The 14,390-nt window shown below is 41.5% G+C and overlaps 1 protein-coding gene across 5 annotated transcripts in view; it reads left to right on the top strand.

The window, feature by feature from the left end:
• Ndrg3 (NDRG family member 3) overlaps positions 1-14,390 on the top strand; it is a 70,059-nt gene that overhangs the window by 37,753 nt on the left and 17,916 nt on the right. For all 5 annotated transcript variants that reach the window (XM_013514021.1, XM_005384731.2, XM_005384733.2 and 2 more), the window contains 6 exons: positions 1,831-1,936; positions 3,357-3,477; positions 5,101-5,163; positions 6,799-6,859; positions 8,132-8,218; positions 13,412-13,468. In XM_013514021.1, the coding sequence (XP_013369475.1) occupies positions 1,831-1,936; positions 3,357-3,477; positions 5,101-5,163; positions 6,799-6,859; positions 8,132-8,218; positions 13,412-13,468 (495 nt within the window). The remainder of the gene's footprint in view (positions 1-1,830; positions 1,937-3,356; positions 3,478-5,100; positions 5,164-6,798; positions 6,860-8,131; positions 8,219-13,411; positions 13,469-14,390) is intronic.

Raw genomic sequence — 14,390 nt, forward strand, 5'->3', positions numbered from 1 at the left:
AAAACACTTCATGCAGTAATAACAATTAAAATTCTTTATATTCCTCTTATCTAAGCTTTATGTTTTATTTCATAGCTAGTTCACTGATTCTGCGTGTTCTTCCTTTATTCAAGCATTTGAATCAACTTGAATAGGAGGTATCAGTAACTGAGAATAACAGAAATATTGCATCACACATGGCTCAATTTGATAAGAATGTCTGTCCACAACAGTTTTGGGCCTATGATCTGAAATATACTGATGTCTAATTAGTCTGAGATTGTCTTCTGTGTCTCACATCAAAGAAAAGCCAGTGCTCTGATGAGGTTCATTATTAGATAGGAAATTAATTAGAAGCCCTTTGCCTTTATTGAGATTCCTATTGACAAAGTTAATCCTGTCTCATCTAATGTATTTTCTGCGATATATGCAGACTTTATGAACCGTGATTCATGAGGACAAATAATTTTTAATTTTTGAGAAATACAAAAGTTGGAGAGGAGTAGACCAAGTCTTAGTTAACTTTTCTGCGATCCCCTTCTTTTCCATCCCATCCCTCAGTGCTGAGCCACTCCTGGCAGCACTGATCACATCTTTTTCTGTCCTTTTTCAGTTCCTGAGCTCTGCTTTGACTGCATTTTAAACTTTATTCCATTGCCAAACTAGGCATGGTGGCACACACCTATGATCCCAGCACTGGGAGGCTGAGGCAGGAGAATCGCCTCGAGTTTCAGGTCAGCCTGGGCTACATAGTGAGTTCAAGGCCAGTCTGAACTACATACGCAAGACCCTGTCTTTCAAAAAAAAAAAAACTTACTGCCTTAATTACAATTCTTTGGAATATAAGGAAAAATCCACTCAAATTATCTTGAACCAAAGTCCACCCAGGGATGTCTCAGAACCTTAAGAGCGTGCACAGCCAGAACCAGCAGTTAGAGTAGTGAACGCTTCCAAGTGTACTTCTCTTTTCAAGGGAAGAGCCAAGCTAAGGATGGAATCTCTTAGGCCCAATTATAAATTTAGGGGCTGGGGATTTAGCTCAGTGGCACAGCGCCTGCCTGGCAAGCGCAAGGTAATGAGTTCAATTCCTGGTACCAGAAAAAAAAAAAAAAAATCAATTACAAATTTGTAGGGGAGGATGCTGACCTCGCATGGCCAAGTGCTTTCTTCGTTCCAGGCAGCCATGGCCAAAAGATTATGTTCTATAAATATGGCAGGCAAGAGCTCCTGTAATATGTGGACATTACAGAGTGACAGGACCCAGGAAAGGCGGGAAGAGTCTGAAGTACACACACCCACCGGGGTCTACTCAAATTAGCTGTAGCTGAACATATGCTCAGAAGCATTGAAACTGCTGGCTTTTTACCCAGCGGTTTCTTTTATCTTGTTTCCTTAACTTTTCTTCTCCCAAGTATTATCTGGCTCCTTATCCAGCTTGCTGATCTCCTTCTCATAGCCAATTGCAAATGTATTCTTTTCTTTCTGTGTCAGGAATCGAACTCAGGACCTTGTACTTGCCAGGCAGGCACTTGTGCCACTGAGCTAGATCCCCAGCCCTTCTTTTTTTTTTTCTTTTTTCCTCAAATGTATTCTTAACAGATCCCTGACTTCCTGGACTCCTATATGAGCTTTGAGGTTGACAAAGGTGTATTTTCCTCTTGATCTGTTTACTTATTTGCTTACCTATTACCTATCAGGAAAAAAATAGAAAATGTGAATATTATGCTTTACTTATAGTTCATTACTGTGCTGTGCCCCAGTGAGTAAAAAATAGCAAGGAAGCAGCTATTGTGAAACTTTAGCAACTGGAAAGTTCATTCTGCCTTTGCTGAGACCTACACTCTCTTGCAGGAACATGATATAGAAACAACTCATGGTGTGGTCCATGTCACTATAAGAGGCTTACCGAAGGGAAACAGACCAGTTATCCTCACGTATCATGACATTGGACTCAACCGTATGTATTTGATTCTACACCCTCTCAGTTTATCATAATACTTACGTTAAAATAACACTTTAAAAAATACATAGTATTTAATAGAGCAGGGGTTTGCCCCTATCTTTACCTTTCTTCATTATTGCTACATTTATTAAATCTTGGGGCTAAAGTTCCTGGTAAGTGTGGAGGGGAATGTGTTGGAGGATAGTGGAGTTATATCTTGCTTTTGTGTCAGACCTGCTGAAGGACAGCAGATTATATAATGAACTAATTAAGAAAGTAGAGCTGAAGTCAGTTTTTTAAAGTGTTCTTGTTTTAGATTAGAAAATCCAGAGTTGAATTTAACTTCGTTGTGTTCACTTCAGTGAATTAGTAAAAGTATTCTTTCTGTACCCTCTCAACAGTAACTTTAAGTGGACTTTTCTAGATGTACAGGTAGAGCATCTCTCACCTAAAAATTTGAAATCCCAAATGATCCAAAATCTGAAATAGTTTGACAAACATGGTGCCCCAAGTGGAAATTCTATACTTGACTTCATGTGACAGGTCACAGTGAATACTGAGGGAACCAAAAATATTGAATTCAATTACCTTCAGGCTGTGTGTGTTAAGTATATATGAAACGTAAGTGAATTTCATCTTTGGACCTGGGATCCCATCCCCAAGACACCTCATGACATAATGCAAATGTCCCAAAGTCCAAAAATACTGATGCCAAGCATTTTGGAGAAGAGAGCCATAACCAGTAGTAAATTATTCAGCTTTAGCCACAGACATGGAGTCTAAGTATTTTTTTCACCCTACCCTGGCTTTACAGAGTTAGAACTTTTGTGGCTGTCTTAGCATGAAAAGGAATTTTAGCTGTTCTGCTAAGGGTCAAAACTGAAGCAGCAGCCCTTTCCAGCACCCTGACAGTTTCAATAAGAGACCAACTCCCTGGCGATGAGTATAAGCTTCTCAGAATATTCCCTCTAGCCAGGTGCATGGAGTGTAGTCAGTGTCTCTTTTTGTTAGATGCAGGAATACAGTACATAAGAAATGATAGCAGTCTGGATAGCAGGTTATTTTGTGCAACACCATAAAACTGCTGGGGATATAGCTCGGCACAGCGCCTTGCTTGGTGAGTGCAAGGTCCTGAGTTCGATTCCGGGTCAAAAAAAAAAAAACAAAACACCACCATAAAACCAATAAACATGCACAAAATGGTTTCCACTTTGGAGACCCTGTGTGGAATTAAGAATTAGTTGTTTTCAAACCATTGAGAGATCTCCTATTCAGCCTTTAGGGAAGCTTGGAGGAGACTGTTCCTTCAAACACCCCACTTAGTGGAATGGTGATTAAAAGGAAGTGAAAAGAAAAATGGTATGGCACTGGCTGAGTAGATGAAAATTGGAGAGACACGGAGAGCCTATGGCTCACAGGTATTCTTGTCTTACAGATAAATCCTGTTTCAACACGTTCTTCAACTTTGAGGATATGCAAGAGATCACTCAGCACTTTGCTGTGTGTCACGTGGATGCCCCAGGCCAGCAGGAAGGGGCGCCTTCTTTCCCGACAGGGTAAGGCCGCAGGCAAGGTCCTGTGGGAGGCAGGCACTCAGATAAGCAATAGCGTGTGCTTCCCTCCCCCTTGCTGTGTCACAGCCACAGGGCAGACTCATCAACCCAGTGACCTCGTGTTTTCTCCCCTTAGTGTCGGAGGACTGTTCTGTACCATTTGTTGCAGGGAGTGACTGCATGTTTTCCCGCATCCGGGATGGCTTTCTGTGGCACAGACCTGCTCCTGTGATCACAGGATAAACGTTGCTTTTCAGTCTTTATCTGGCCTCTTGTCTGCTTTAAATCTGTCATTTTTGTGTCCCTCCCTGAAGCTTCCAACTACATAGGCCCAAACCTGAATCTCTTTGAGCTTCCCTGGGAACACTTCCCACCGTTCCCTCCCAGTGTAGTGCTGGGAATTTGATATCTGCAACCAGTCGTGCTGAGAGCTGCCCTCTCACTGGCCTTGGCACCGTGGTTCATCATAAGCCTCTGCACAGCAGAATCTCAGGTTTTCAAGAGTTCCTGGCCCGTGTGCCTGTTGGGAGGGCCTTGGGAAGCGGAGTGAGAGCACACGCTGGGGAGTGCTCATTCTTCATCTCCCTACTCATTTCAGAGCTGTCTTTAGCCAGTGACTGCTGTGAAAGAGACACTGAGGATAATAGCGAGCACTTGAGCAGACCAAGTAGTGTTCCAGACCCTGCTTTAAATGGTCTGCATCCATTAACTCAGTGCTCACCACCTCATGGGACAGGTTTACTCCTGTTCTCATTTTACAGGTGAGGAAACAGGCCCAGAAAAAGTAGGAACATGGTTAAGTTATGTAACAAGTAGCACAGTTAGGGTTTAACCCAGGCAGTATGGCTGCAAATCTTTGCGGACTCGTTAGTTTCCATGTTGTTCTGTCTGCCTCTCAAAGGCAAATTAGTAGTGATCAGTTAGTACCCAACCAGATTTGGATCCAGTTCCTTTTTCTGCTTGGGGCCAAAATAGAAGACATCCCTTAAAGTGTCAAGGTATAGCAAGCGGAATTCATTGTTGCTTGTAGAAAAGATCTTGTCTCCTATATAGGCAGTCATCTTAAGATCCCATCTCTGATGCTGTCCTCTTTGTGTCTGCTCCCCACTTTCCCTGGATTCCTGCTTTGGGTCTATTTCTGGATGAATTTAGCATCAGATGCTTCATACATGAAAAGCAATGAACAAAATAATCACATTATCCTCTGCCTAAGTGAAACAAATAAGCATTTATGCTGAGGAGCCCCAGATTTGTGACTGTATGCCTAGCCCCAGGAAAGTTTTGTTTGCCTTAGCATTTAACTGCCTAAATATAATCAGCATAAGAAGATCCGCTTCCTGGGTTGACTCTTCCTGCTGGAAATTTACTGAGCCTGTATCCCAACTGAAGTGATCATTAGGGGTTTGGAAATACCATAAGAGAGGGCTACATTGCCAGTTTCTTTGTGACTTCCTCTGTCACATGGGTTCTTCTACTTGCTTTTTAGCGTGGCTCACATAGAGGCACGTCACAGTCACTTCCAGGCTCCACAACACCCCTTTTGAGCCTTTGGTAAAAGGAAATATTTCTCAAGGGCTGGGAATTGTGGGTGCTTTCTAATTCAGGAGGTATCTTTCTAAATTTCAGGTACCAGTACCCTACAATGGATGAGCTGGCTGAAATGCTGCCTCCTGTTCTTACCCACTTAAGGTAGATTCATTCTATAGTCTTCCCTCTTTTTTTTTTTCTTCCTTTCCTCATGGTGCCAAGGAGCAAACTCAGGGTCTTACGCAAGCAAGGCAAGTGCCTTACCATTGAACTACACCCGCAGCCAGTCGCTTTAAAAAAAAAAAAAAAAAAAAAAAATTCTGTGTTTCTGTTGCAGTGGATAAATGATGAGCAAAATAGAATGTTCACTAACTTCATGGAGCTTAGTGGGAGGGTGGGGAAGGACTGGTTAACAAGTAAGCAACAGATAATCACAGTAAAGCACCATAAAAGAAGTGGGGCTGGAAGTATAGCTCTGGTAGGGCTGCTTAACATGCCCAAGACCCTGGATTCAGTTCCCGTGCCAAAACAACAAAAAGAAGTGAGTGGAGCTTTTGCGATAGAGAAATTGGCAGGCTCTGCAGTAATGAGGCTAGCTAGGGAGTGCTTATTTAGGACGGTTTCATATAGGCTGGGAAGATACAGGGGAACGACCTCGGCAGAGTCAGAACAAAAAGATTCCAGAACAAATGGAGGAGAGGGATGAGTGAAAGTTGAGAAATAGACAAGGGCCAGATTATATCATTTAATAGATCAGATGAGAATGTGTAATCATTTTAAGTACAAAGAGAAGACCCTGGAGGATTTTAATCAGAGGAGTGATACATAATTTACTCGTAAAATAACCACGTTAGATGCATCACTAAAACTGTTTAAATTTTTAAAAAATTATTATTCTTGCCAAGTGTGATGGTGCATACCTGTAATCCCAGCACTAGGGAGGCTGAGGCAGGAGGATCTTTGTGAGTTTGAGGCCAGTCTAGGCTACAAAGTGAAGTCAAGACCAGCCTGAACTGCATAGCGAGACCCCTGTCTAAAAAAGACCAAAAAAAAAAAAAGATTATTCTTGGTGTGATAGTTTGGGGGAGTAGTAAGAGAGAAGGTGCGAGGAAACCAGTTAAACTGTTAGGGTAGTCCACCCAAGAGATGATGATAGCTTAGTACTGGCTGTTGTCAGGGATAGATTGAAGTGGTTGTTAATAAACAGAAATATTCTAGTGGTAGACTTCACAGAATTTGCTGGTGGGTTGGATACTGAGGTGAAAAACAGTATAAGCATGACTCCCAGATTGGTCACTTTTCATTTAGTCATTAAAATGAACTTGAAAGTAGTTGGTTATATCCTCGTTTATATACGTGGAGAGCCTTAGAAAGCTGAAAAAAAGTTTGTCCAACCTTTAGCTCTTTGGAAGGCTAAGGGGGAAGGATCACTTCAGCTCAGAAGTTTAAGACCATCCTGGACAACAGAGTGAACCCCCATCTAAAAAAGCAACTTTTGCCGAGCGTGGTGGTGCACACCTGTAATCTCAGCACTCAGGAGGCTGAGGCAGGAGGATGGTTGTGAGTTTGAGACCAGCCTGGGCTACAAAGTGAGTTCAAGGCCGGCCTGAACCGCATAGTGAGGCCTTGTCTCAAAAAGTCAAAAATAAAAAATAAAAGAAATAAAAAAGCAACTTTCTCAAATTCTCGAATCTAGTCAATGTCAGCCAGGATATGAAACCAGGTTGTATTCTTTGTATTCAACACTACCTCCAAGTGAAGTTGACGCTGTCAATTGTTGGACTTTCCTGTTCACAGTCTGAAGAGCATCATTGGGATTGGAGTTGGAGCTGGAGCTTACATCCTCAGCAGATTTGCAGTAAGTGCAAGGAGGATTAATCTCACCCTTGAAGCTCTGCTTCGGTCAGTGCCGTTACTGCTGTGTTAAATGACTAGGCATTCTTTTGGGTCTTGTGTTAAGTTTTTGTGTAGATTCTGTTGCTTCTGATATAGGTTTACATAAAGCCTTGTCTTTGTATAGCATCTGGAACACCACAAATGAGGGCAGTACTGTCTGTGAAAAGGTCTAGATGCAGCTTATGATGGAATTTTGTACAGCCGTTAAAACTAAGCTCAAGAAGAACTTGTAACTACACATAATTTACATTAACTATAAGAAAGAAGTTAGAATATAGATTAGATTCGTATAAAGTTTGTCGTAGGGATAGGAAGGAACTGAAAGGAAATGTACCAGACTGTAACAAGGGCTGGGCATGGAGACACATGCCTGTGATTTCAGCTGCTAGGGAATCTGAGGCAGGAGGATGTCCCATCAAGGTCAGTCTGGGCAACTTAACAGGACCCTGTCTCAAAATGAAAAACCGAAAGGGCTGGGATGTAGCTCAGTGATAGAGCACCCCATGCCCAATCCCCAATACCACAAAATAAAATAAGCCAGGCATGGTGGTGCACACCTATAATCCCAGCAATGGGGAGGCTGAGGCAGGAACTTGCTTCTAGTTCAAGGATAGCTTGCAGTACACATCGAGACCCTGTCTCATGAATGAATCAATAAATAAATTTAATTTTTAAAAATAGATGTGCGGTAAAATAATGTGAGATTTTATCCACACTTCGGTTTATAATTTCTCTATCAAACTCTACTGTAAGCCTAATCAGAGGCAGAAAGGAAGCTGGAGAGTTTTGAGTTTACGTGGAAATGTTCCTATTTTTTGAAAATCCTCCTTGGTAATAAGAGTCTTACGGCCTATTGTGATGGTTTTAGAAGAAAACAGTGAAAGCCCTGTTAGGAACAAAGACGAATGTGAAGCAGCCCGTCCTAAGCTCGAGCAGCACCTGTGCTAAATGAAAGCGAACAATTGCACACGCTCCCCTCTGCTATAAAAGGAAGAAACTTGTCTTCCTTGTAAATGTGTGCAAGGCAAGATCATTTTATAGCAATTTGAGAAGCTCGTTTCCAGATGCTAAGTCAGGTTTCAAGAGCTATTTTCTACATACTCTTCTTAGCGCCTCTCTGTAGTCTTTCCAATGTGAGACATGAAGGTTTTTATAAACCGACTAGCCGCATCCCGGCCGCATTAGAGCTGTGGGAGTGTAACTCTCGTACTGTCATCTCTATTTTCTCTTTCAGCTCAATCATCCAGAGCTTGTGGAAGGCCTTGTGCTCATTAACATTGACCCTTGCGCCAAAGGTTGGATTGACTGGGCAGCTTCCAAAGTAAGTACTATGTGCCAGTGTCCATTGGCCAGTCTCTTGGTTTCTTCTGAAATTCTTTTATCTTTTTTTTTGGTACTGGGAATCAAACTCAGGACCTCCTGCTCGCCAGGCAGGCGCTTGTGCCGCTGAGCTATATCCCCAGCCCCTCTTGGTTTCATCTGAGATCAGATTAACTTTACTTTTCATTGAGGTAGATACACAGTTAATGGCAAAAGATTTAAGTATAGAGCTTGGTGAATTTTAACGTATATAATCATTACCCTGTCAATACGTAGACTGTTTCCAGCTCTCCAGAGGGTTTCCTTATGCTTTTTCTTAGTTGGTAATTCCTCTCCTTCCTGGATATTACTCTCTGTCTTCTATCACCATAGATTAGTCTTATCTGTTCTTAAACTTCATGTAATTAGAGTCAGAATTTTACTTTTCAGTGTGGCTTCTTTCATTTATTATTGTGACTGATGCTCATTCATGTTGTGTGGTGTAACCGTAGTTTGTTTTGGTTTTGGGTTTTTTTTTTTTAGTTTTTTGAGACAGGATCTCACCATGTAGTTCAGGATGGCCTTGAACTCACTGTGTAGTCTAGGCTGGCCTCAAACTCATGGCAGTCCTCCTGCCTCAGCCTCCTAAGTCCTGGAATTATAGGCATGTGCTGCCATGCCCAGCCTGTAGTTCTTTTTAATAGTCTTTCTACAAATTATATTTTGTGGTTGGGCATGTTGGTGCATACCTGTAATCCTTTCTACTCAATAGGCTGAGGAAGGAGACTTGCAGTTTTCAGCCTAGCCTGGACAACTTAGTGAGACCATGTTTCAAAATAAAAGGATTAGGGATGTACCTCAGCGCTCCCTGGGTTCAATCCCCACTACCATATATAGACATAGATAGATAGATAAATGTATACACAATACCCAAAGTGAGTTTCTGTTACTTGGTTGTTACGAACATAGCTGTCATACACATTCTTTGGTCTCTCCATAGACATACCTAGAATTGAAGTTGCTGTATAATAGGGCAGTTGTATGTTTGCTTTAGTGTAGATATTGCCACTTTTCCAAAGCAGTAGGCCAGTTTGCATGCCAGCAGCATATGCAAGTTCCAGTTTATATTCTCACCAACATTTCTTTTTCTTTTTTTTTTTAAGCTTTGTTGAGACAGTTTTACTATGTAGTTCAGGCTGGCCTTGAGCTCACTTTGTAGCCCATGTTGGTCTCGAACTTGCAATGATTCTCCTGCCTCAGCCTCCCAAGTGCTGTGATTACAGGCATGCACCACCATGCCTGGCCTTGTTTCCTATCTGAAAAATGCAGAAATTGGAATTCTAACATCTGTGCCGATAGATAGGAAACTAAGCATATGTGCTAATGACTTCACAAATACAAACAAATCCAATTACTAAACCAGAATAAAAGATAAGAAATAAAGCGTTATGTTATGTCTCTTTGCATTGAACTCACTTGTGCTAAAAATGATTCACTATTTCTAGGTTGGAAAAAGACGCTTCTAAAATATTTCCTTGCTAACATACAAAATATTTGTGTTATTTTAATCTGTCTGATTTTTAGATTAAATCAGTGATGTTTTCATACTGTAAGAAAGCTTTTTTTAAACAAATGCCTGCTTTCTTTTTTTTTGACTAAGGATTAAAGCCAGGGTTTGACCAGACGTAGTGGCTCGTGCCTGTAATCCCTGCACTCAGGAGTCTGAGGCAGGAGGAGTGCCAGGAGTTCAAGGCCAGCCTGGACTACATAGTGAGTTCTAGGCCAACCTGAGCTACATAGTGAGACCCTGTCTCTAAAAACCAAAAAACAAAACCCCAGCTTGTGCATGCTGGGCTAGCACACTGCCGCTGAACTGCATCGCTTGCTGGAGTGAAACTTGGGATCATCCTGCTCAGCCTCTTGAGCAGCCTCTAGGATCACAAGCATGCCTCTAAACCTTCTGTTGTTGTTGTTTGATTTCTTTATTTGTTAGTTTGGTTTTTGGTTTGAGATAGTCTCGCTATGTAGTACAGGCTGGCTTTGAACTCACAGCAATCCTCCTGCCTCAGCCTCCCAAGCGTTGGGACCACAGGCATGTGTGACTATGCCCAGCGATTGTTTGATTATTTTTCCCCCATGCTGGAGAATGAATCCAGGCCCTTACACATGCTAGGCAAGAACCCCCCACCTCCTCGTCTCACCCCTTCTCCCAGTGCTGGAAATTCAACCCAGAGCCTTATGCATGCTAGCCATGCATTCTACCACTGAGCTGCCTCTCTAACACTAGGCAGACCCTCTAAGTACTTTTAAGTTACTGTAAATTTTCTTACATATCATTGAAAGATTATTTAAAAAATCACAACCTAGCATATCACATGTATCAGGAATATTTATTACTACTCAAACCCATAAGATCCAATGATTTGATATCTGAGAAACCAATTTGAAAGATAGTGGATAAAGATTTAAATAGAAGGATAAAGATTTAAATAGAAGGATATTGATTTTTGGTACTTTTTTGTTTGTTTGTTTTTCTTCCAGTACCAGGAATCAAACTCACAACCTTGTGCTTGCCAGGCAGGTGCTTTGCCGCTGAGCTAAATCCCCAGCCCCAGGATATTGATTTTTTAAAGAACACCTATACAGTGCATACTGTGTACCAGGCACTAATCTAAACCTTTTTTTTTTCTGTCTTTTTGAGGCAGGGTCTCACTATGCAGTTCAGGCTAACCTTGAACTGACTTTGTAGCCCAGGCTAGCCTCAAATTCACAGCAGTCCTCCTGCCTCAGCCTCCCACGTGCTAGGATTATAGGTGTGTGTGCCACCACACTCAGCCTTAACCTTTTTATATATATTTAAACTTTTCATTCTCAGGAGAGCCCAGAGAAGTTGGTGTGTTATCCTATAGAGATGTAAGTCATTTGCTTAAGGGTTATATGGCTAGAAAGTCATAGAACCAAGATATTCATTAAATCATTGTTTGTAAGGCAAAAAGACAGAAACAGTTTAAGTGCCAAAGTGCAAGATAACAAAATTTTGATACAACCGTAGAATAGAAAAGTAAACTATCAAACAGTTTTGTTAGCTGGGCAAGGTAGTGCACGCCTGTGATCCCAGCACTTGGGAGGCTGAGGCAGATCACCATGAGTTTGAGGCCAGCTGGGGCTACCTAGTGAGTTCAAGACCAGCCTGAACTACATAGCGAGACCCTGTCTCAAAAAAAAAAAAATTTTTTTTTTATGTTACAGCTGTGTGCAGTGACACATGCCCATAATCTTAACTACTTAGACTAAGGCAGGAAGATAGTAAGTTTGAGGGCAGCATATTAAGACTGTCTCAGGATGTAGCTCAATACCCGCTGCATTCAATCCCTAGTTAAAAAAAAAAAAATGTGTATATATGTACATATTTTTTTTTATTTAAGGAAATGAGAAAAGTCTGTTTTTAAGTGAAAAACTTTATATAAAACCATACAGTATGATCCTAATTTAGTTAAATACATATGCATAAGAAAAGAGAATATAATGTATTATGAGTGATTTTATCTTTGGCTATGAAAATTATACATAAACAATATTTTTCATATTCTCTGTCTAATTTTCTATGATATATGTATATTTTAATTATTTTGAAGTAATCTACCTACCAGCAGACCAAATTCTAAACATTTTGTTCATCCCTTAAGTTCTGGAGAAGTGATGCAATGCTTAGCTTTGGATGAAATATGTTTCGCTATGCAGTTCAGGCTGGCCTAGAAACTCGCTTTGTAGCCAGGCTGGCCTTGAACTCACATTGATCCTCCTGCCTCAGCCTCCTGAGTGTTGGTACTACAGGCGTGTCCCACCACACCTGGTCTGCTTTAGAAATTCTTACAGTGTGATTTATGTAAAATTTGTTCTAATTTCTGTCTGGTGTGTGGTAGATTAATACTTGCCCAAACACTCTCAATTAACATGTAACAACCTGATAAAATTCATATAAAACTTCAGATTTATGAGCACTTACGATGTGTTTATTTGGTTTTTTTGTTGTTTTGTTTTGCTTTTTGCAGTACTAAGGTTTGTTTTTCGCTTTTTTCAGTGCTGGGGATTGAACGTAGGGCCTTGTGTATGTAAGGCAAGAACTCTACCACTGAGCCATGTCCCCAGCCCCTTGGTACTAGGGTTTGAACCCAGGCCTTCACACTAAGTGACACCCCCAGCCCTTTTAAAAAAGAATTTATTTTTATTTTGAAACAAGGTCTTGCTAGGTTGAATTTGGTTTTTAATTCTTATTATCTTTAATTTACAATTTACAGATCCTTGACAACTCTTGCGAAGATCTAAGGATTTCTCTCTACCTTAGTCTTTCTGGGGCTGTAGGATTCTGCTTCACCATGGCCATGTGTGCCTCCCTCACCTCCCCTTCTCCATTCCTACCCGCAACTCAGTACTTCGCCTCTGATCCAAGTGTCAGGAATTTAGCAAGGAAGAAGCTTAAGGGGAATCAGCAACATAATTTGAGGTGGAAGTTTTTCCAAAAATAGCCTAACAGTCTGCAGATTTACAGATTGTTGCATTTATTAGACCATGAGATGCATCATTTTGAAGTGGAAAGAATAAGAAGAATGTTCAAATGTAAGAACATTCTGTAAATATAGCCATTTCCTCCCACTCTCTGAAATAAAGATAGCAAAAACTTTTTTTTATTTTAGTGGGGTTTTTTTGGTGGCTTGAGAGTTGTTGTAAGTTAATTTTTATCCTCTGTCTACTGTAAGTGCAGAAATACAGGCAGAAGTGAAGTAGCAAATAGCTGTGTGTTCTAGGTCTCAATTTCAGTGCCCCCTCTGCCTGTTCCTCCTCCTCTTTTGGTTTTTTTTTTTTTTTTGAAATGAGGTCTTGCTCTATGGCCCAGAGTGGTCTCAGATTCCTGAGCTCAGATAACCCTTCCACTCCAGGCTGCTGTGTAGCTGGGACTGTAGTGCACGCTGCCCTGTCCAGCTCCAGCCCGCTACTGCAAAGCAAGCTCTGTAACAGCCCTGGAAGGGAGACCTCTTTTTCACGCTTTTTTTTTTCTCATGTTTGTTTGAAACCACCATCTCAGGGAAATGTCTACTGTTGAACTGTGGGGTTTTGTTTGTGTTTTGAAGGACGACATATTAGTATACTCACCTTAGACACCTTGATAAGTTTTTACATATGCTAAACTCTTAACACAGCAATTTTATCTTTTTAGCTCTCTGGCTTGACAACCAACGTTGTAGACATTATTTTGGCTCATCATTTTGGGCAGGTAAGTGCCTGTGCAACCAGGAAAGCTGGGTTTATTGTGCATGCAAAGCCTTGTCGTACCTAGGAAAAAAGAGTACTCATAGTTTGCCTAATCCTGGCAGATAATTATGCTTCTAGTGCAGTCTGAGCTGGGTGTGGCCCTGCAAAGGCCAGTCCTACGGGAGAGGCATTAACTGAGGGCCACAAGACTATTGACATGACATTTGGAAAGATGAGAAAAAACGTCTCTCTCCCCACCTGTCCCTTGTAAGTGACATGCCATCTGTTGATGTTAGATAATGTCACGTGCCGCACCAAACATCTTTACAGCCGTCGGGGGGTCTGGGAAAGGCTTTCCGTAGTTATTTCAGAGGGAAAAAAAAGAGAATTGGTGAGAAGTAGGGATTATTTTATCCAACCCCCATGAATGGATGAGGAAACTAAACCCTACAGAAGAAGTGACAGTTGTCATATGGGTGCAGTCCTTTCCACGACACTAGTGACAGATTCTGTAATTGTCGGGTGGAGGAGGGGACTCAACTAGTAGCTGAGGGGGCAGTCTGTTTTTCCAAAGGAGAAGTGAGTTAGGTGACCTGGGAAAGAGTGAGGACATGTGTGCGCAGTGAGGCCAGAGAGCCGTGAGGTCCTGGACTGGAGCCAGAACAGTACAAACAGGGCGATGGGCCCTTGTAGTCTGTGTAGTTAGTTCTAAATATGCCCAAAGGAAAGCGGTAGGTGGGGAGAAAATGAGGATTTATCAAGTACTGATTATTTATGTGTAAGGAGGTCGAATGCTTTAGCTCCACTAACTCTCTTACTTTTCTCCTGATGCCCTCAGCCTAAATTTAAGATAGAGACAACTGCCAGAGATGCAGTTCAGTTTGCCACTGTTCTCCAGATAGTAAATGGTGGAATTGATACTTGAACCCAGGCCTAGGACTGAA

The sequence above is a fragment of the Chinchilla lanigera genome, unplaced genomic scaffold (genome assembly GCF_000276665.1).
Source record: "Chinchilla lanigera isolate Chin_1 unplaced genomic scaffold, ChiLan1.0 scaffold00021, whole genome shotgun sequence".
NCBI lineage: Eukaryota > Metazoa > Chordata > Mammalia > Rodentia > Chinchillidae > Chinchilla > Chinchilla lanigera.